This window comes from Euleptes europaea, chromosome 11 (genome assembly GCF_029931775.1).
Source record: "Euleptes europaea isolate rEulEur1 chromosome 11, rEulEur1.hap1, whole genome shotgun sequence".
In the NCBI taxonomy this organism is placed as follows: domain Eukaryota; kingdom Metazoa; phylum Chordata; class Lepidosauria; order Squamata; family Sphaerodactylidae; genus Euleptes; species Euleptes europaea.
This window is the reverse complement of record NC_079322.1, coordinates 48,049,161-48,072,619: the sequence shown is the minus strand read 5'-3', so window position 1 is coordinate 48,072,619 and position 23,459 is coordinate 48,049,161. Positions and strand designations below refer to the sequence as shown.

Sequence of the window (23,459 nt, the reverse complement as noted above, 5' to 3'; positions counted from 1 at the left end):
TTCCTTATAAACAATAACAAGCATTGAAAATATGCTCTAAAAATTGATTAAGGCTGGCAGTAATAAGAATAACAGGACTGTTCATTTAGCAAACTGACTGAACTTTATGAGATTATCGAGGTTTCATTAGAATGACGACAGATGATCCAGAGGGGCAACCATCTTAATGTGTTCCAAAAAATTAAACTAAATTAAATTAAGCAGGAGGCTTGCGGCACCTGAAAATATAACACTTATTTTAGCATAAGATTTTGTGGACTTGAGCCCATTCCATCAGAGTTTTATCATGTTACCACTGCAAACATAAGCACCATGTTAAGGTAACAAAAAACATTGGAAATATTTTTATTGTTCTCTTGAGATTAAATAAAACCGAGGATAGTTCCACTAGTTAATCAAGACTGAACATTAGTAGCAGTGAAATATGCACTCCTGGGAAATAAGATCTGAACTGCAAACTGTGTTGCTTCACAAAACAATTTTTTAATTGTATAGCTTCTTGAAAGAATGTAGCACGCTACTTAGATTAAGAAAAAACATTTGGTTTACTGGGATTAGTGGTTTTGTCATCACACGACATTCCTTTTTGCCTGATCTGAATATCAAATAAAAATGTAATAACATAAAAGTAGTGGTACGGGAATGCATAATTTGCATTTTTAACAGCATCAAAACATTAAAAGCATTACATTTCCATAAAGAAATAGATCATTAAAACAAATTTTCATTTTAATGGAGAATCCTTTTTCTTTAATAAAAATAATTCTTTCCTAAGAATTACAATTGCATCTGTAAATTTATGTTCTGTATTGAAACAGATACTTCTCCCATAAAAGGAGACAGCAAAAGAAGAGTAGTATTTAGAAAATTAAACGAGGGGGGTGCTCTTAGGATACTACTATGTTGAGAGTTAGCGTGGTGTGGTGGTTAAGAGCAGTGGATTCTGGAGAACCAGGTTTGATTCCCCACTCCTCCACATGAGCGGTGGACTCTAATCTGGTGAACCAGGTTGGTTTCCCCATTCCTACACATGAAGCCTGCTGGGCGACCTTGAACTAGAAACAGTTCTCTCTGAACTCTCTCAGTCCCACCTACCTCACAAGGTGGGGGTAGAGGAAGGGAAGGAGACTGTTAAGACGTTTAATTCTCCTTAAAAGGTAGAGGAAGTCGGCATATAAAAACCAACTCTTCTTACTTTGGAAAGTCTTAGTCATGCAAATCTGACGTAACAGATAGCCACTACCACCGACACAGGTGACTGTTATCAACTACTAACTCACCCAACTGTTAACTCAGACAACAGAGCCTTGGATCCTATTTAGTTGGTGCCTGCCAAGGGTGTATTGGGAGGTGAAAATTGCCCTGGAACAAGCCAAGCTGAGTGACCCCTGCAGTGCTACAAGCAAGTACTTCAGGGCCACTTTACTCAGCAGCATCAGCACTGGTTCCGCCCACAAAATGGCGGCCGCACAGGAGGAGGCAACTGGTAAGCTTACGTTTATTGTCACTGTTGATAAAGGGCGTGAACTACATAGACCTTGAAGCACTGCAGAGTCACTGGGGTTTGGCTCTGCTTGCTCCTTGCTTACAGTGCCCCTCTAGGGCAGAGCCCCACCAGGAAGTTAAGTTCAGCATTCATGGAAAGTTACACCTAAAGTCCAAAATGGTAACATTTGATTTCCAAAGAGGAAACTTTACAAAAATGAGGGGACTAGTTAAAAGGAAGTTGAAAGGGAAGCACCAGAGAGTCAAATCCCTAGAGGATGCTTGGAAAGAGAGGGGTGGTGCTACCCTGTGCCCCCCTTTCCTATTCTGCAGCTGGGGAGAACCCGGGGAAATAAAGCAGCGCAATGGCTGAAGGTGAGGGGGGCTGCACTAATGAGTAGGTTGCCAAGTGCCTGTTAATGGTGGCCAATTACCCACCAATTAACAGGCCTGCCTGCCGCCCCTCAGCTGGCTGGCGGACAGAAGCAAGCTAGCTGAAGAAGGGAGCCATCAGTGCAATAATGTCCCTTGTGGGGTAAACCAGGAAGCGCGGGGATGCTCTAGCACATCCCTCAAAAAACTCCATGGAAATCATAGTTTTTTTTAGAGGAATGTGCTAGAGCATCTCTATCACTTCCAGGAAACGATGGGTATGCTCTAGCATATTCCTTCAACACCTCTACAGTTGCTCTGTTGCTTCCTGGTTTACCCTGGGAAGGGACTGTATTGCGCAGGCATGCTGTGTGTGCACAAATTGCCCCCCACCCCCGCACACACACACTGAAGCTCCTGCCAGTGGCAAAGGAGGACCTGGCAACCCTAACAGTGAGGGGAAAAATCTTACAGTAGAGTAAAACTAAACAAGCTATTCATGCTGATTTACATTGACACATGGCTTACAAGATACTATGTGCCTCCTGGTTGTGTGACAGTTCACGGAGTTCACTTTTACTCTCCTTCAGTGAGAGGACTGGCAACAGGCTTAGCAACATAATTCTCCTGTTAATCGCATTAAAAGGGTTTTTGCGGGCTGAAGTTATTAGATCAACAGCTGATATTTCTGTGTTAGCCTTAACTGGACTCCGGTTTTATGTCTTCTTATGTCAGAAAGAGAAGTGCTTGGGTGTTAAGCCCTGTCAGTGGGCCACCGTCTCATACAAAAATAAAGGTCTACCTGAATGCTTATTATTTCGTTCCTGAGTCCCATACTTGCACACATACTAGTACTATTTATAATTGTGACAGCATTGTCTTTTTTTTTCTTCCATCATCACATCTCTATAAAACATGTCACTAACAAATGCTATTTTTATACATAAGAAATGGAAGCTGGTATATATGAGACTTGTATGCCATCCCACACCACCACTACTCCAGTGTGAGTTAGGACTTCTGAAACTACTAAGAGTAACAAAGCGGCAGATCTTTTACAAGCATAATCCCATATGGCTGCCGAAGAAAAAGATTAGCGTGGCATTTAAATAGTACAAATATACACCAGACTGCAGCTATTAGATCCTAATTTTCTACACACTGCTAAAATTCATTTTGCTAATTCACAATATCTATGAATAATTTAAACTTTGGGTAGCCTAATATATATCCTGCTGGGGCTCAGAGTGGTCAGCACACTTCCAAACAAAACAAGTGGGTCCAAGTCCCTTGATTACAATGAGGCTAACTCGCAGGAGATGTGGGACAAAGGACAACATACTAATACTGATCATCTGTACTGATCATAATGTTCCACGTGATCATTCACTGAGATGAAAGAAAGCATTCAAATATTCTGATTTACTAGTGAATTATATCTACAGTTTCTACAGGAAAGTTACTCATTTTTTCCAAATGTCCATTTCAAGAGACACAGTTCATGTCATGTCATTAAATAACCAATATCAATGTATTTAATACTCATCATGGCCAGATCTGTGGATACATAAATCCAGAGACTGGAGCCATGAACAGACAAGACCGATCTTTCTACATACCTGAAAAACATCCTAGGTTTGCAGAACAATATGAAATCTTAAAAACAAAAAACATTGGGGGGGGGGTTCGAAACTCCCCCCTCTCCAGTATAACAGAAGCAGTATATGTAGCTTTAAAAAACAAATGATCTGAGTGGTCATTCCTAGACAAGTACAACAGAACAGCCAGCCTTCAAACATTGGTTTCTTTCAGTAAAAGAGGGGCCCTTTCCAGGCCTGTTTTGACCATTGAGGGAAGACTCATCAGGGCCAAGCCTGGCAGCAACCACTTGTTACCATGCCTGGCTCATCCAGGCCTGGCTGCTTGCTACTGTTCAACAGGCAATGACCCTACAGAAGCCAGTCTGGTGTTGTGGTTAAAGTTTCCGACTAGGATCTGGAAGACCCAGGTTTGAATCAACACTCTGCCATGGAAGCTGACTGGGTGACCTTGGGCCAGTTATACATTTTCAGTCTATCCTACCTCACAGGGTTGTTGTAAGGATAAAATGGAGGAGAGGAGAATGCCATAAGCGGCTTTGGGTCCCCACTGAAGAGAAAGGTGAGGAATAAATTATGTAAATAAATAATAAGTAAAACTGAAGAAGACTCGGAGAGTCTCGGAGATAAAAGAAAGGTTGGTTGGTGACCGGAAGGACAGAAGGAAGCAGGGGAGAGGATACAGAGCTTCCAAGAGGAGAGAAAGAGGAAATAGTGTGTGGGAGGGGATGCAGGGAAAAACTAAATTAGCCCCACAAGTCTTCACGGTTTCCCCACTTGTAAAATAAAAAGCTGTCCAATTTATATACACATACAACAATTAACAGGAATTACTGGCAGTCATCCAAAGGTAGAGTTTTTCAGCTTTTAAAATGTAAATAAATCCAGCCACATTGTCCATGTGCACAGGGGTAGGGAATGAGTCAATATTTTTGATAAAGAAGGAAATAGAAATCAGGTGTGTCATTTTCCTGAAACAGCTAGGTTCAGTGGATTTGTATCAACATAGGACTAGCTAAAGTGGGGCTGGCTGCACCTGATTACAAACCTCATGTTTTGCAGATTCAAATCTAAAATACAGCTCAGGATGCCCTTCTGATAAATGCCATAGTATGGGCTGGTTTAGATGTAGTGGCTAAACTGTGTTTGGTCTGAGCCTCAGGTTCATGTACTCCCCACATCACTAACACTTTCACCCTTTCTATACACTTATTCTCTCTTTGAATCCTTGGAAATGGCAAAGGATTGTAATGTACCATGGTTGTTCGTGATTCCCAAAGCTGGTTTGGTGGGAAAGTTCCAACTAAAGTTTGTCAGTGAAGATAGAATGACAAACTCCGGTTTGCCAGAGAGGGGAGAAAGAAAGAGTGTTGAGATGGGAGAAGGAGGAAGGTAGACAAAGGAGTGCAGGAGCCTAAGGCTTGCTCATATAACACCAAACCATGAATGGGTATTAAATGTGAACTGAGTTTGTGAATGGTTCTATGCTCTGGAACAGCCTAGGAAAAGTATTAGAATGCTGCTGTCCTATCGCTACTTTCCCCCCTGATAGACCCTCCAGTAAGTTGAGCCATTTTTAGCTACCTCATATTCCCATAGTCCTTGTAAGAGCCCCGTGGCACAGCAGTACCTACAGTCAAAGCTCTGCTCAAGACCTGAGTTCGATCCCAATGGAAGTCAGTTTCAGGTAGCCTGCTCAAGGCTGATGCAGCCTTCCATCCTTCCAAGGTCGGTAAAATGAGTACCCAGCTTGGTAGGAGTAAAATGTAGACAACTGGAGAAGGCAATGGCAAACCGCCCCATAAACATAGTCTGCCTAGTAAACATCATGATGTGACATCACCCCATGGATCAGTAATGACCCGGTGCTTGCACAGGGGACTACCTTTACCTTTTACATATTCCCCACCCTCCACCTTTACGTTTCACCTCTCGACACGCAACTCACATTCTTTACTTGCAAGGGAGATATTCTCGGCTGGGCCCACTTTGCCTCAGTGATCCATGAGCTATGGGCTGTGGTTTTCTGATTGCCCTCCAATAACTTCTTAGATGTACTACAAGAAGTGGATATTCTGTGATCCACTCCCAAAGGTATAGAACGCAAAAAATTACATCATCATCTACACTTAAGAGGCATTGAACCACAGACATATTAAACAATTATATCGTGGTCAAGTGCTTTGCCAGCTGAGGCTGACTTTTGCAAGTGGGCTTACGTAAGAAGCTGAACCTCTTTGTTAACGCTACAGGTCCTTCAAAATTTTTGAAGAGCCGTCTTTCCTAACATGTTTGAAAAGCTGGTACTTCTAACCCCAGATGGAAGTGGGAAAAAGACACTGAATAAAATGATACTGGCAGATGTCCAAAGCATTACAAAGGAATCACTTCGAATTAGAATGATAATTATCATTCTGATTAAGATTTATTATAATTACTCACCTTGATTGCTTATTGTTCCCAAACCATTACTTTCAGGAGATAAAAAATTAGCATACCTTTGTGGTTGCACACTTAGGCAAACAGAGGAAATTAAATGACAAAATCACTGATTATGGAACAGGCTCATTTAAGGGGTACTTAACAGTCCTTGAATAGCATTGGGAAACATCTGTCAGAGCAATAAGCTACATGAGGCACACAGCCAGTTGACTCAGGTTTGAATGAAATATTTTCAGGTGGGAATATTTACAAAGCCAGAGGAGAAAAAGCATCCACCTACCTCTTCACAGAATTTCAGGTCTACCGATTTGCCATCACTGCGAATACAATCTAGCATTCTTGTTTTGACCCCGTTACCACAGACGGCTTTCTCACTTAGCTGACACGTACTCCACTCTAGGATTGAAGGAAACAAATAGGACAGGAGGTAACTTCTTCCACTGGACCAGACTAAGACCTGAGGCAATAAATTTCAGTTCCCTCCTGTTAATATTTTATTCTATTTCACCTTTAATTCGGATAACCTAATTTTGGATTCTTAATGCTCTTTTTACCTTGACAAAGCTACTAAGAAACTGCAGCCAAAAGAAAAAGATGACTTTTTCATATATTAGAGGAAAAGTGGGAGAAAAACTGTATTTTATTACCTACTAATACCAGTGATTTAGTTTCTTACAGCAAAACAAAAAAGGAGTCCTGTAGCTCTTATAAGAGTAACAGATTTAACAAAGGATATGTTTTCTTGAGCTAGAGCCCATTTCATTCACTTCACACATGTAATGAAGTGGGTTCTAGTCCAGCCCACAAAATATTATGCTTCAATAAATCTGTTAGTCTTTGTGCCAGAAGAATCCTTTGTTGTTAATTGACACCAGTACCTGTCACATTGTAATGATAGTGGAAACAGTTTTTGTTGAGGCTGCATGGTTCCATCTCCACAGAGGGAGGACAGGCTTTCCCTTCCTGAGGTTGCCTCATGACGTCTGATGACCGTTCCCTCACTCTGCTTCCATTACATGGCTGAAAAAGAAAACCACAAATAATTTCCCATTGATGTGTGCAATAGGCTTAGTCTTTAAAGTGTATTTAAAAAAGCTTTTTAAATTATCATATTAATAGAAAATAATGACTTTATTCCATTATGTAATCTTAAACAAGTAATTAAGTGTGAAGGTAAAATCCCATAACCTGAAATATGGGTTGCAGAGAGCTACTGTGGGTTACCAGGCAAAAATTCCTTCTGGGCCACCTTCACATCACCCAGTCCCAATCCAAACATCATGTGAAAACAAACTACCTGATCTCTGTGTACACCAAGATGACCTGTGCCCCTGCAATGTTGTCCCCGCTACTTACCTCCAAGCTTGGTGACCCTGCCTGGAATTCATTATGCCTAATCCAAGTGCTTGGAGGTTGTTTCTGGTAATTTAGTGCTGTCTGAAACCTTACCATCTCCAATGGCTAGTTGAAACATTACCAACCTTACCTTTAAAGACTCTCTGTGTGTGGGTGTGTAAAGTGCCATCAAGTTTCAGCCGACTTATGGTGACCACAGCAAGGGGCTTTCAAGGCAAGTGAGAAGCAGAAGTGGTTTCCCATTGCCTTCCTCTGCAGAATCTTCCTTGCAGGTCTCTCTTCCAAGTACTAACTCTGCTTAGCTGCTGAGATCTGATGAGATTGGGCTATATCAGGCTCCCTCCTGCCCCCCCAAAAAAACTGCATAGAAAAATTCTTGTTATCTGATTCTTGTATGGCTTTCAAAGGAAATGCTATAAGGAGGGTAATGTTTCAACAAGCCATCAACAGTGAAGAAAGCAGCTCTATTGGGGGAGGTAACTTCATAATCAGGGAGTTCACACATCCAATATTTTAAAGTAACTGGATAGGAAATTTTAAAGCCACTATCTGGAAATTCAAACAGTTTTTGAAAAAGGAAAGAAAAGAAAGAAAGCCAAGGTCAATCTGAATCAACTTCACTAAGACTTAGGCCCATGCTTTAGAAATCAGCACTGTGACCTGAAGCATGTGAATAATAAAGAAGCATACGTTGCTTATTAAAATTATTCTGAAGAACAGCAGTTCCATTCTTAATTTGATTTCAGACAAAAGAGACCAAATTGGTGCATCTGTTCTTTCAGACAACAGCCAAATTTCAACATGATAGGGAAATCTATGGGTATTTATTAATGTGTCCACTGATTCACATTTGAGACCAAAGAGTGTCTATTTGTAACAGAAAATGGAAGTAAACTCTGCCTTTTCTCCCACCTTACTCTGCTGTGTTCTGTTCCTTGAAGCATTTTTCTCCCAGCCTGGCTCTCTTCTGGTAGCCTAGTTGGCTGGGAGAAAAATACTTCAAGCAATGGAATGCATCAAGGAGAGGCAAAAGAGAGGATAGACTTCAGCTCTTCTCACCTGCATTCTCTGTTGTAGATAAAAATACGATCCAGACCTTATTGTATATGTAAACAGAGTGGACACATCAATCAGTCCATGTGGATGAAATGCCAAGTCTAAATTGACCCTAAGAGTTAACCACTGACTTGATGCTCCATTGATCATGAAAGAAGAAAAATGCTATAATAGCCATGGGGAAGACTAAAACGCGAAGACTCTACTAAATGCAAATTCACAAAGTGTTGCTAAACTTGTTACATCCAAAGTAATCCATGTTCAAACATGGTTAGATAAAACAGAAAAAATAAATTGAGGCGCTACAGAAACACCTCCTTCCCCAGAGAAATAATAATGGCTCTTCATGAAGGCATATTGGAATCTTGAGAGTGGAAGGAAACTTGGGATGTCTACCTGAAGCTATTTTATTTGGCATGGCTGACATCAGCAGTTGACAAGGCTGGGCGGTTGTCAATTCAATTCAATTTAATACGGTCATTGACCAGCAAAGCAGGTAAAGCTGGGCAGTTGTCAGGGCCCGACTGCTGTGTAAGGGCCTGCTGCCGCCATGGAGCAGGGAAAAAGCAGGATGGTGTCTCCTATCAGCCTTCTCCATCCTTCTTAGCCTCAAGGCATGTAGTTCGAGAAAAAGTGAAGCCAAAGAAGCTGAAACGATGTGATGAAGAGGAAGGGATGGTACCAAAGGGCAAGGGTGTGTGTGTCTATTATATCCTTGTCATCCAAGGCCCACAAAAACTGGGAGTTCTTTTGAGAATGTATATTAGTATATTTTAATGCAGAGTGAGGCATCTACCGACAGCTAGCAAATAGGAAGGGATTATGTCAGCTGTAATTGGACATTTCACAGGGAATCCCATATATAAACGATTATGTTGAGTGCAAACAACAGAGGATGGAGAAAGGATATTGGACAAGAAGGTACGATTGCGTGAGGCAGTTCTCACTCCCTTAAACTGAAGCTAAGAAATTCTTTATAGCAGATGTCTTACCAAGGGACACCGAGACCACGGGCCCCATTCAGACATGACACAGTCCTCTGGGCATGGCAATGTACACTTCCTAGCACCAAGAGGCATCTCTTCCTGGTCACATAGGTAGTCTTCAACCGTGTCTGAAGGGCCATCCACAGTATTTTGCATGCACCTAGAAAAACAAGGTCATGCCTCAATATCTATATAGTATCTTTTGATGGTACTTATAGAAGTATGTTGAAGATAACTTTAGCAGCCTGGTCATAAATAATCATGTCTCTTGTCTACAATTTATACAGTAAAATCAATATATACAGCACTTTCTGGCATGAACAAAAAAGGCAGGTCCCTAACCATCTAAGATCTGATAATGAGGAAAGAACAGAAGGAAGGACGGGACAGGAGAGACAAAAGGAACAGTGAAAGAAGGGGAGCAAATTCAGTGGCACATTTTTACACTTCTTGTGGTGAAGATTGCGAATAAGCGATCTGCAAAATTACCCTAGAATTTGAAAAGACAAAATCAATATTGAACAATCTGGAGGAAAAATGAAAAAAGAACCAGAATCCACTGTTTGTTTCTGTTTCCTCCATGTGTCAGGGATACTTGTCTCTTAAATAATTTCACAGGCCCATCTATTCATCCATCTCATTGGACACTCCCCCTCATCCCCTCTGTTTAGGGATGAGAATGCAGTAATCTTTACATGAGCTGTGCACAATCTGCTGCCACTCACGATAATCTGTGGATCAGGCTGAAGGACCATTAACAATGACTCGAGCGGGAATGTTTCCCTCTGTTCTCCCCCACTTATTCTGGACTTAGCTGTCAAGAGCTCTTGCGGGAGAACCTGAACTGACTGTGACGTTTACCTCCCGTTTCATAATATATAAAGCCTTTTCTCTACATATATAAACCAAATTCTTGAGGAAGAAAAAACATCCAGCATGTTTATTGTCATATAGGAACAGAGTGCTTATTTCGTTTGTCTCCCACAGGGGGCCCCTTTAATTTTGTTTTCAATATAATGCAAACTGGGCCACCCTAATTCTGTTATGATTATCTTTTTTTGACCAAATCACAGCTCACTCTCTCACAGTGCAGTCCTAAACACCCTTTTAAGTCCCAGGTAACCAATGGGCTTGGAAGAGTGTAACTCTTTTTACAATTGCAGTGTGAGGCACTACAAGGACTCCTCTAGAGCACTTCTTTTCTTCTTGGCTACTACGCTATTTCCCCCTCCTGGCTCACTTTCTGAGGCACTACAATGAAAATGCCATCCTAAGCCAAGTTACACCCTTTAAAGCACATTGACTTCCATTGATTTCAAAGGGTGTCACTCTTCTTATAATGGCATTTTGACTTTCTAGCCCCCTATACATGCACAAAGGTTCTTCAAACTTAGTCTTTGCACTGGAAAAAAGTGGCACAGCTATGTTTAGAATCAAAGACTACATAACTCTGACCGTGAAAGCCTTCGACTACATAACTTTTTGCTTATTCCTTACGGCTGTTATAAATGCTAGCAGTAACAATTAAAACACATCCTTCTAACAGGCAAAAAGGAAAGAATGCAAAATTCTTCTAGGTCTTGCAACCACGTAGCTGAACTGTGGCCGAATTTTATTCTCCATCTGGTAGGATAGATTTATTTTTACTGCCTCAAAAGCTCTGTATCCCCACTCCAATATCTGCAAATTCTGCCAATCAACTCTATTATCACTGATTACTCACATTAAATTTTTAAACTGAAAGACTGAAAGTGAGATTGAAATGAGATTGTCCATTTTGTGAATATGGCCCACTAAGATATTCTCCCTGCACAAACTTACTTGCTAAAGGAATTATCTTTACAATGACATTTACGGAGGATGAAAAGGGCATTCTCTGTTTTGTTCCCAAAGGACTGCATTTCAAGCTACTGGAATAAATGATTTTTTTCCTGTAACTTTGACAGTAGAACCAAAATCCATTTTCTTCATTGCCTGCCATGTAAAGCCATACTCTTTTTTTTTCAATAGAGTGAAGTGGGACTATCGTGAGAACAAATTAACAGTGGAAAAAGAAATGGGTACTTTCGCTGCTCTTGCTATGAATTGCATTTATCTTTAACCTGGTGACAACTTGGAGCTAAAATCTAATAAATCTTTGAAATTATTCACGCGCAACTCTGTTTTCAAACATAATTTCCTGAAACGTTGGCAGCTGAACAGCATACCTATGACAGGTTAAAATGAACATCTGGCACTTTGGTGTGAATGATCCTGACAACAGTGTCCTCATTAGGGCCGGAGCAATTGAGCCCCCTGTCATATTGGTAGTAATTGGTTCTCCTGTGGAAAAACCAGATTCCAAAGCTAGGTCTATGCAGCTGTGCATAAAACAGTGGCAAAAATGCACCAAAGTTCTACACATACAAACTGACCTGGCTGGGAACAGCATACACAGTAAACAGGTAGGGCGAACACCTGTCCCATTTTGAACTCACCCAACAAAACAGGTTCCAGATAGACCAGTCTTTATTCAGATTTTTTCGGTGTAGATCAAGAAGCACGCTTATTCTAATTCTATTCCTTACTCTGAGTTAAAGCATCAAACTGTCGATCAGCACGGATATGGGACTAGTAAAGGGTATGCAGCTATCAGGAAGGAATGGTACCAAAATACAACTGGGGGGAGGCTATTATACTCGTGTCATCTAGGACCTCCCAAAAACGGGGGGTTCTTTAGAAAATGCATATTAATTAGTATATCTTTAATGCAGAGTGAGGCACACCTTTGCTGTAGCTGAGCTGACATTCCACATATTAGATAGAAGTGTGTGTTGGGGTGAATCTCCCCATCATGCATTGGTTGACACAAGCAAAAAAAAAAACGGGTTGGGGCAGAGGAGCTTCATCCTCATCCAGATGTACAGAATGCTAAGCCCTCAAGTGCAGGAAATCTAAGTAAGTCCTCCAAAAGAATTATCGCAAGTTGGACTAGTCATGATGCATACCTATTCTCTCCAGGATCAGAGGAGCATGCAGAATATATTAGGTGCTGTGAAACACAGGCAGGATTGGGTGCTGCTGCAGTTGTCTTGTTTGTGGGCTTCCTAGAGGCACCTGGTTGGCCACTGTGTGAACAGACTGCTGGACTTGATGGGCCTCTGTCTGATCCAGCCTGGCTTTTCTTATGTTCTTATGACTACTGGTTCAAAAATGGGTAGACAGACTTTTGGATATATTTCTCAAATTATAATTCCAAAGTATGCTGTCTTGTTATAAAGTTGGGGGGGGGGGGTTCTCCCCTTGAAGCGACAGCTTTTCAACTGAGCTCACCTCACTTTTCTGGTTTGCACACCCTCTCCACAATTCTCCTTTAAGTCCACGTTAGTCACTTTGCACACGCTCCATGGATCAGTGACCCCTATATACTGGCTGCAGTCACTGTGGCACGGAACAGCCTCATACACCTGGAATGTACACAGAGAAGATGAACTGAATTCATGGATTCATCATTTGTAATGAGCAACACTGCAACCTTTATTTACTGTACCATTGCTCAGAATTCATAATGCTATGAAGAAACTCTTTGAGATGGAAGTTTGGAGACATGCATTTTTTTCTATCAGCACTAGCAAGGAAGGGCATAAAAAAAGCCATCCACATCTTTGTTCATTCCTCTTCCAGGCTCAAATGTTTGCCATATCTAACAAACGATGGCTAGCCTTTCGAAGCTCTGACGAGCAGCTGCAGAAGACTATAGATAGGAAGTGTTTTGGGACAATCGCCTTTCTAATTTCCCTTCATAAAAAATGCTTAATTCCCCTAACATCACACCATTCCCTCACATCTTATAGCATCAGCCATATTTCCATGTCTACAATTTATACAGTAAAATCAATATATACAGCACTTTCTGGCATGAACAAAAAAAAGCAGGTCCCTAACCATCTAAGATCTGATAATGAGGAAAGAACAGAAGGGAGGACGGGACAGGAGAGACAAAAGGAACAGTGAAAGAAGGGGAGCAAATTCAGCGGCACATTTTTACACTTCTTGTGGTGAAGATTGCGAAGATTGCGAATAGCCTCCTGTCCCACTTTTGCATCTCAAACAGCAAAAAGAATATGGAGAGAAAGTAACTCTGGGGATCCATGTTGAAATTACCGGATGCACAACTGAGCTGCAAATGGCCACTATATAGGGTTGCCAACCTCCAGGGGGGACCTGGAGATCTCCCAGAACTACAACTGATCTCTAGATGACAGAGATCAGTCCCCATGGAGAAAATGGCAGCTTCAGAAGGTGGAATCTGTGGCATTATACCCAGCTGATGCCCCTCCCCTCCCCAAACCCCATCTTTCCTAGGCTCTACCCTCAAATCTCTAGGAATTTTCTAACCAGAACCTGGCAACCATACACTATACAGAGGGAGGTGGTCATATGGACTGGGCCTGGGTTCTCATGTTACAGAGACATTCATTGAGACTGAGCTTCCATATGATTGTATCACTGGACCGGGTGTCTGATCTCCTGACATCATTTCATAGCATTAAATTGTTGCTGGGGGGAGGGGAATATATTACCTGATGGAATATTGCTTCACTCAGGTTCATTGCTTTGTATCTTCGGAATGAATCTTCCCACCTAATCTCCTTGTATTCATCAAGTCAAAATTTTAACTGTTCAATTTTTACTTTCGGAGTTATCCGAAAGAGAGCGCACTACATGCAATAACCTGGATACATGAGCATGCTCATGGTACAAATGGCTGGATGTCCCCAAACACAACAAGTGAAAAGGGTTTTGATGCATACTAAGGTAATCTGCTAGCGGATGAAGCTGGGAATAATTTCCCCCTGGAACTTCTGATTGCCAGGGGGCTGGCGTCTTCATAGTTGTTTAGAAAGGAGGTGGGTATGAAATATATTATTCTTTCTATGGTTTCACAACCGATTCTTTCACATAGACAAAGTCATAGACTAAGTGGAACAGGGCCCTTGTGTACTTCAAAGGGGACAAGGATGGAGGCTTAAGAGCCTACCAGGGCTTTGCATACTTGAACTCACCATGTGACTGGGAATGACTGAGAGACTCCCCCACCCCACCCAAAGAAGGTTTGGGATCCCTTCCATCTATCAAACTTTGATAGTACAAGCATACCTCAGAAATATTGCGGGTTTGGTTCCAATATTGTAATGAAGCAAGTCACACAATTTTTTTTGTTTCCCAGTGCATATCAAAGTTACGTTTACACTATACTGTAGTCTACTAAGTGTGCAACAGCATTATGTCTAAAAAAAGTACTTTAACAATAATGAAAAGGTTTGAAATATTGCGAGAAGTACCAAAATGTGACACAGAGACAAGTGAGCACATGCCGCTGGAAAAATGGCACCGATACACTTGCTCGAAAACGCAATATCAGCGGGGTGCAATAGAGCAAAGCGCAATAAAACGAGGTATACCTGTAATCAACCAGTGATCCCTGTTCTGCGATCCCTGTTCTGCGTGTCACACACTCTTCCTTTCCCCTCTCCCCGTGCTGGGACAACAGAATGTTCTACGTGATTATTCCACATGCCAAAGAATTGCAACCGGCACATGTATAATCTCAAGGAAAAGTTACAGCGACAGGCAAACAATGCAGACATTAGGGAACTTGAACTGGAAGCATGCTTGAATGCTGTGCATCAGTTTCACAGACTCTTACCTGGGCCTGGGGCAGGTGTTGGCCAAGAACCCAAAGGAATGATCAAAGGTAAATAAAAACAATTGTTAGGACGCAAAACAGACACTCAAAAAGCAGGCATGCATTCTGTGCTACTTCATAGCATTTAACAGAGGGCGAAAACGCATGGTCGCTTTAGCCTCCTTTATTCCCTGTTTCAGCCAGAATTCAGCCAGGATTGAACGCACATTCGGCAAAACGCATGCGTTTGATCCTGGCTGAATCCTGGCTGAAACGGGGAATAAAGGAGGCTAAAGCGACCATGCGTTTTCGCCCAGAGACTCCAAAGGAAATGGTCCTTGCAAAACACAAAGACCTATTTTTGTTTCTTCCTCCATTTCACGCTGCGTGAAAACTTGCTACTACCTGATGAAAAGGTAGTAGTACAGTTATGCTGGGCTTTGCCAGTAGCACAGGATTAAATTCACCTCCTACATCTATTGATAGCAGCAATTGTTTAGAAGTCAGGGAACATCACAATTTCTACAAGGCCAGGCATAAATCCATCTGATTTTCGATAGGATCAGTAATTTTTACATGCCTTAAGAAAAAAAATTATTTCTTTGCTCTTTCAAAAGGATACAACAGAAGCAACGAAAGGTAGCTCTTACCACACCACACACTACAGAGCATATTTATTCAACACATGATATTTAAAAGTCAATAGCCTGTTTTTTTTTGTGGAAAGACAGATTCTAAACCTATATTTGCAGGTGAGAAAAACCCTTACATATATGCAGGGCTACACAAAATAAAACAAGAACTGAATTTCTTTTATGGTCATCAGCATTTATATGACTTTTGGGGTGCGGACACCGGCCTCTCAGTGCTGCTGTGGCAGCGCAACCCCAGGATGCCAGCGTGGCCTCCCCCCAGCGTCCTGATGGCACATATCCGTGCACCGGCATCCCAGGGGGCATTCTGGGGGCATTCCAGGGATGGAGCCATGTTTAGGCAGCTTCCTAACCCCCCCTTCAAGCCAGGAACGCCCCCTTTGCCCTTACTAGGAAAAGGTGGTGTAGCCCCGTGGAACACTATGGAGCGGTTCCACAGGGCTTGCAAGTCAGGGCAGCTTCCCGGCTTCAGTGGGGGGGGGGGCTGAATCCTCCTTTGGAGGTAGCACCGCTGCGCTGCCTCCAACCACCAACGCAGCCCCTCCCCTCAGGAATGGGCTGTTAGTCTGAATGTTCTTAGATTATTCTGGGCTGCATCAATAGGAGTATTGTGTCTAGATCATGGGAAGTAATACTACCAATGTATTCTGCATTGGTCAGACCTCACTTGGAATACTGTGTCCAGTTTTTGGCTCCACAATTTAAGAAGAATGTTGACAAGTTGGAGCGTGTCCAGAGGAGGGCGACCAGAATGGTCAGAGGTCTGGAATCCATGCCCTATGAGGAGAGAGGGGTATTCTTCATGGAGATTTGGTGCTGTTTCGACGCTGTTTTGCGTCGGAGGCAAATTTTGGTTATTCACTGCAGAGCCGTGTTTTCCCCCACTGAGCAAAATAAGCCGGTTTAAAAGAGAGGCAATCCAAACCACTTCTGAGCCGTACTTTCCAGTAAAAGAGCATTTTGTTGCTCGGATGCCCATGAAGAAATGTTTGCTTCGCTCCCCGGGACGTCTCCTTTCTCCTCCCCCAAGAACGGTGATTGGCTGGTGGAGTTGCCACTCTAACAGCATCGCACCGGCAGGAGGGAGACCCAAAGCAGACTGGCTGCCCCTCTTCAGAAGGGTGATGGGGGTTTTGGCTTGGATTTGCCGCTCTCAGGATGCCCCTCCCCAACACACACACACACATAGGATCGCACTGGCAGGAGGGAGACCCAGAGCAGACTGGCTGCCCCTCTTCAGAAGGGTGATGGGGGTTTTGGCTTGGATTTGCTGCTCTCGGGATGCCCCCCCCAACACACACACACAGGATCATGGGAAGAGTGGGCGGGATTAGGCGGATTTGGAGCGGTGAGTCATGAGCGGCAGCAGACGTAAGCAGCGCAGAGAAGTGCGCTGTTTCTCCCGTGAAAAATTGGGATGGGGGGCGAATCTGCACTGCCATGAAAAAGCTATTTAAATCAGTTTATTATTTGCTCCGATTTGAAACTGAAGCAAAATCCACTGTGAAGAATACCCCTTAGGGATTTGGGTTTGTTTAGTTTGGAGAAGAGAAGGTTGAGGGGAGACATTATAGCCATGTTTACATATATGAAGGGATGTCATGTTGATGAGGGAACTAGCTTGTTCTCTGTTGCTCCAGAGACTAGGACACGGAGTAATGGATTTAAACTAATAGAAAAGCGATTCCACCTAAACATTACGAAGAACTTTCTGACAGCGAGGGCTGTTCGATGGTGGAATGCACTGCCTCGGAGGGTGGTGGAGTCCCCGTCTTTGGAGGTCTTTAAGCAGAGGCTAGATGGCCATCTGTCTGGAGTGCTTTGATTGTGAGATCCTGCATTGCGGGGCGAGGGTTGGGGTCACTGGGGATGTGGGGGGGGGAGGTAGTTGTTAATTTCCTGCATTGTGCAGGGGGTTGGACTAGATGACCCTGGTGGTCCCTTCCAACTCTATGATTCTATGATTCTATTTTTAATATTGCTCTCTTTGTGAATTCATAATGAGTTGGAAAAAAGGTAAAGGTCCCCTGTGCAAGCACCAAGTCATTCCTGACAGATGGGGTGACGTCACATCCCGACGTTTATTAGGCAGACTGTGTTTACCAGTGCCCTCCCCAGTCATCTTCCCTTTAACCCCAGCAAGCTGGGTACTCATTTGACCGACCTCGGAAGGATAGAAGGCTGAGTCAACCTTGAGCCGGTTACCTGAAACCAACTTCCGTCGGGATCGAACTCAGGTCGTGAGCAGAGCTTGGACTGCAGTACTGCAGTTTACCACTCTGACCATGGGGCTCTGTACTGAGTTGGAAAGAGGTTTATAAATATGATAACCATCTTCAAGTACTTGAAGGGCTGTAATATAGAGGATGGTGCCGAGTTGTTTTCTGTTGCTCCAGAAGGTTGGACCAGAACCAACGGGTTTAAATTAAATTAAAAGAGTTTCTGTCTAGACATTAGGAAGAATTTTCTAACAGTTAGAGTCATTCCTCAGAGGAACATGTTTCCTTGGGAGGTGGTAAGCTCTTCGTCCCTGGAGGTTTTTAAGAAGAGGCTAGATGGCCATCTGTCAGCAATGCTGATTCTATGACCTTAGGCAGACCATGAGAGGGAGGGCATCTTGGCCATCTTCTGGACATGGAGTAGGGGTCACTGGGGGTGTGGGAGGGAGGTAGTTGTGAATGTTCTGCATTGTGCAGGGGGTTGGACTAGATGACCCTGGTGGTACCTTCCAACTCTATGATTCTATGAAATCCTCAGACAAATAAATACATTTAGGTGATTCCACAAATGCAGAGTGTGTTACGAAAAACAAAATACAAACAAGCCATCAAGTACTAGCATTGCCAAGCATGTATGTATAGGAAATATATGAAGATTAATATTCAGACCCCGAGAGGCAAAAATAGTGCTCTGGGTGATTCCTTCTGATGGAAATGTGAATCCAAAACTGTAACAAACATGACACTAGCTACCACTGGAGGGCAGCACAGTCATAGATAATAAACACTGCGCACAATCTTTGGAATACAGATACTAAACCTTCCACTGTTCCTAGTATCTGAAGGATGAGGGTATATTATGAACAATTCAGTATATTGTGAATTATTCTGAAAGCAGAAGCTTTGGTTTCAACTCCTATTAAAATTATTTGTCCACAAGATTTGAATGCCTTCACTGCTAAATCTATCCCTTCATGCTCACTTGTGTAGGGTATTAAATTGGATTACAAACTTGGTTTATTAGCTTTAGTTTAACACTTATTATGTTCTAAACTAGAACTAATTGCATCCTCTTACATGGAAAATCAAATCAGCCAACCACTTCCTTTTGGCCTGCGAAATCAACATGATGGCGTTTAGAAAATGAACTTCTTATTCACTTGCAAATGGCCAGAATTGATACACAAACATACACTCAGACACACACACACAGAGAGAGAGAGAGAGAGAAAGACTCTTTCATGTTTTCTTTCCTCCCACACTAGAGGGAATTTATAACTGGAAACAGGGCCTTTTTATTTTAGGAGAAAAACCCATATTAAAAACATTCAAGACGGATGTAAATCAATGTCAAGAGACACAAAGATGGTTTTCTTCTATGAAATACTTTCTAACAAGGAGCAGTGCTGATACACCCTGCAAATCAAGATCTTGTTAAATATCTGTTGGGAGTTTTATCCCTGCATGACAGATCTCTTGTGTTTGCCTCTAGTCTTGATATATATATTGTGAAGATCAACCCCCCACACACACACACACACAGTATTTGTTTGGAAAAAGTGTATAAGCAAATTTCCACAGAAAGCCAACGGACCAGTAAAAGCCAAGAGAAATTCCATATCCTAAAAAGGAAAAAGAATGGGTAGACATTGGAGCAGCCTGCTGAATGCTTAGAAAGGCATTAGGCTGTACATACTGGCATACATCCTCCGACTCCATTAAGCAAAGTGTGAAGTTCTCCTCCAGCCTCAGAAGCCTTCCTTCAACGAAAGAACCACTTAGGGTGGTGGAAGGCTCTTTAGGCTTGAGGAACTTCCGCCATCCTAAGACAGGATACCACCCATCATTTATAAAGTCCCTGAAGAAAGAGACAGATAGCCTGGACTCGCTTATAAAAACCTGTTTGTCCCCCCCACCCCACCCCAACACCATGTTCAGAAGCTTGTGAGACTAGTGAAGTATTTATAAAGGAGAACCCTCTTATTCTTTTGAAAAAAAAATCCAGATAACAAGAAATTAATTACCTGACTGACGTGATCCAACTTGGGGCATGGTCTTCCACCATTATAAGGCTTCTCTCGGAGCCACTTGGACCTAACTTTGACCCCACTGCCACAGGACTTCGTGCAACGTGACCAGTTGGACCACTCGCTGAGTTTGCAGTCGGAAGGGCATGGTATGATGCAGGCTTCCTCAATGTATCCTGGGTGGAGACAAACAAAAAAGGCACAGCCTCATCAGTAGGTTCCTCTGCATGGCATCTCTCCTTACCACAGCTTCAGTTTTGCTTACAGGGTCCAAAATCTGGCTTGACAGGAGTGTGTTAATGCGGAAATTTCTTCATCGTTAGGCGTCTGTTAAAATTCAGCTGGAGAATTTATACATTCACAACCAAGACCATAAAAGAGGAACACCTGAGCACCTGCTGTGGGTCGCTTAATAGGATTCATACTCATCAGGTATCTACAGTTCTGACCTAGTGACAGCAAGAATGTAACTGACACTGCTGTTACCCTAAGTAGGCAACTTCCACTTTAGTTTGGAGGAATTTGCTGGAGACAGAGAGTAAGAGGGGGTAACTGGGATCAATAACCTATAGTTAGTCCTGGGTGAAAACTCTCAAATAAGCAGACAGTTGTATAATTAAAATATTGTTTTATTAAAGAATAAAAATAGGAAAACAAGAAATATATTTTAAGCAATGAGCATACACACACAAAAGCATGCAGGAGCTGACTAAGAGAAAAGGGAGGAAGTTCAATAAGTTTTCAGGCAAGGGTGATAATTAACAGTCTTGAAGGGATGTCCAGGGAAAGCAGTCCTGAAGAGGAAAACACCAGCGTTTCCAGGAGCAAAGGAAAGAGCCCACACGCAAGTGGAGGTGTGAGCATGGATCCAGAACACTCACACACTATGAGTGGCCAAAGGATCAATATTTATACCACAAAATGGGTCCTGAGGCAGTATGAGGTAAGCAGGCAGGAAAGCCAGAAACAAAGAATTGATTGCTTTCCCGGGGTTCTAGCATAAAGCTAGGAAAGGCTTGATGAGTTGTCAGGACCCAAGAGAATGCCTGGACTATTCTCTTGAATACTGATTGATTGCTGGGATGGGTGCAGATAGGGTACTAGAGCCAACAGGTTGAAATTAAATCAGAAGAGTTTCCGTCATTAGGAAGAATTTTCTAACAGAACAGTTCCTCAGTGGAACAGGCTTCCTTGAGAGGTGGTGAGCTCTCCTTCCCTGGAGGTTTTTAAACAGAGGCTAGATGGTCATCTGTCAGCAGTGCTGATTCTATGACCTTAGGAAGATCATGAGAGGGACGGAATCTTGTCCATCTTCTGGGCATGGAGTAGGGATCACTGGGTGTGTAGGGGGGAGGTAGTTGTGAATTTCCTGCAGTGTGCAGGGCGTTGGACTAGATGACCCTGGTGGTCCCTTCCAACTCTATGATTCTAAGAGGGTAAGTAATGTTCTGCTCAGAGTGCTGATTAAATTACCTTAGGCTAACACAATGGGGATTAGTTGGCCCCATTGTCCAGCCAGGCACACCTTAGGTCAACCGCCTTCCTGCCGAGGCTTGACACCCAGGATGGATCCCAAAACTCTCTGAGAGGCATCCATTTTGTGGGGAGCAGTGTCTTGCTCTTATGCCAGTCTTTGGCCCCCGTGCATTCATGGCAACCCTTAGTGGGAGGAGGGGTCCGGCTGCTTACACTGCCCAGTTGGTTGTTATATCACTCTCACACTGCAAGAGACACATTAAAATAAAATGCTTTGCACCTTTCCACAGCTGAATCAAGACATTGGTGGTGCTTATAACACATGTTCATGGGCTAGTCAGATCAACTGTGCCGGATCTTCTTGAAACCAGTGAACAAAGCGGTTTGTGCACTCCTGTGACTAAAAAGGGCATGTGATCTGCCACAACAGTGATCTGCAGATTAACAAACATATGTCCTCCGTTGTACAGATTAAAAGACTCTGAAGGAAATGCATATGGCTTTGCTTTGATTTGCCAACAGGTTTCAAGGCGGTGATGCTACTAGGTTAAGCAGTTTTATTTATTTTATTTACTTTATTTAGAGTCCATCGTTTTTTGCTGAGACTCAAGGATAATTATTACAGGACAATAGAACAGTGCAATCCAACAGTATAAAACAAACCAATGAACAAGGCAATAGGCCTAGGATTACAGAATTAAGAGAACTATCTAAGGCAAGGTATATTATGAACAGTACAGAAAGCTGATCACAAGGTATAAGAAAATGCAGTAAAAGCAGGTGATACTTACAGTAATCATTGCAGTGGGTAAATGTGCCCTGCTGGGTTGTTCCATTCTGCTACAGAACAACTCTTTTTCCCCCATAAGAGACATTGTATATATGCATGCTTTTATGAAATATTTAATACTTATACATATGTCGCCCACGCACTCAAGGCCAGATATGTTGACATTTGCCATCAACTCCTGTGCAGTCAATGTGTCATACGTGACACAATCTCAAGCAACAGAAAGAAAACTAGTGGAATCTCAGATGCCAACTATGGAAATAAGAGTTGGCGTATAGACACTGATTGACAATTACATGCTCAGCTACGCAGGGCAAAGCCTACCATACCTTGGGCCACGCAACAAAGACATGGAGTGGCAGGCCAGCAAGTACATCTCAGAGCTCAATCAACCATCCCGAATCTGACAATGATGCAGACTTTCCCAGCCCTGCTGAACACTCAAAAGGGTCATTAACTAATGTTAACTAAGAGCCTGTCAATAACATATTTTAGAAATGGAATACCTGGCTGCAGGAACTGGCTCTGCAGGTCCCCGCTCCAGTTCTAGAGCATAAAATGAATTATTCTTATTTCTTCTTCATAAAATGAATGATTCTAATAGGTCACAATGAGCACATATGTCTATATCAAATGCAACGGATGGGTCCCTCCCGCAAATCCATCTGGCCAAGACAGAACTTGATGTCTTGCATCAGAACCAAAGTTCTCTGCATTTTTTGATTACGAGAAGACATACAAAATCAGAGCAGGTTTATTTTTACCAGTATATATTTTATATGCTTATACTCTGCTTACTAACATTTTTTCCCCTTCTGAATTAAAAATCCCACTATCAATCATTCTCAGTATTAGCAAAACCGCCTGCCTGTATGTAGACAGCCATTAGAGAAGGGGGATGTGACAGAGACCAATTGAAATCAAAGAGGGTTCCTACCCTTGTGGCAAAATATCAGTGGGGGATAATTCCCCACAATGCCCTTTACAGATCCTGAAACTGGAAAATGCCTGGCAGGTGAGAACAGAACGTAGGCTTCTAGTCTGAGGTTGTTGGTTCAAAAAGCCTTCTCTCCCCCCCCCCCTTGGGTCTGAGACCTAAGGGTGGATTAAACACCTGAGCTCAATTCCCCCTCAGTTTTCTTGAAGCAGTGAGGCCAAATTCTCTAAGCCTAGTTCCCCCCAAGGGGAACTGCCCCTTTGTCACTGAAATAATTATACTCTGTGTGTGTGTGGAGGTGAAGCATCCTCTGAGTCAAATTACTTTTTTCAAGGACTCTTCAGAGGTTATGGGAGGCATATGGGAGCAATCCCACAAACTCATGAGTTATCCC

At 42.7% G+C, this 23,459-nt stretch overlaps 1 protein-coding gene across 2 annotated transcripts in view; it reads right to left on the bottom strand.

The window, feature by feature from the left end:
- THSD7A (thrombospondin type 1 domain containing 7A) overlaps positions 1 to 23,459 on the bottom strand; it is a 282,025-nt gene that overhangs the window by 25,706 nt on the left and 232,860 nt on the right. For both annotated transcript variants that reach the window (XM_056857536.1, XM_056857537.1), the window contains 5 exons: positions 19,860 to 20,038; positions 12,608 to 12,741; positions 9,302 to 9,455; positions 6,776 to 6,917; positions 6,178 to 6,293 (listed from right to left, as the gene is read on the bottom strand). In XM_056857536.1, the coding sequence (XP_056713514.1) occupies positions 6,178 to 6,293; positions 6,776 to 6,917; positions 9,302 to 9,455; positions 12,608 to 12,741; positions 19,860 to 20,038 (725 nt within the window). The remainder of the gene's footprint in view (positions 1 to 6,177; positions 6,294 to 6,775; positions 6,918 to 9,301; positions 9,456 to 12,607; positions 12,742 to 19,859; positions 20,039 to 23,459) is intronic.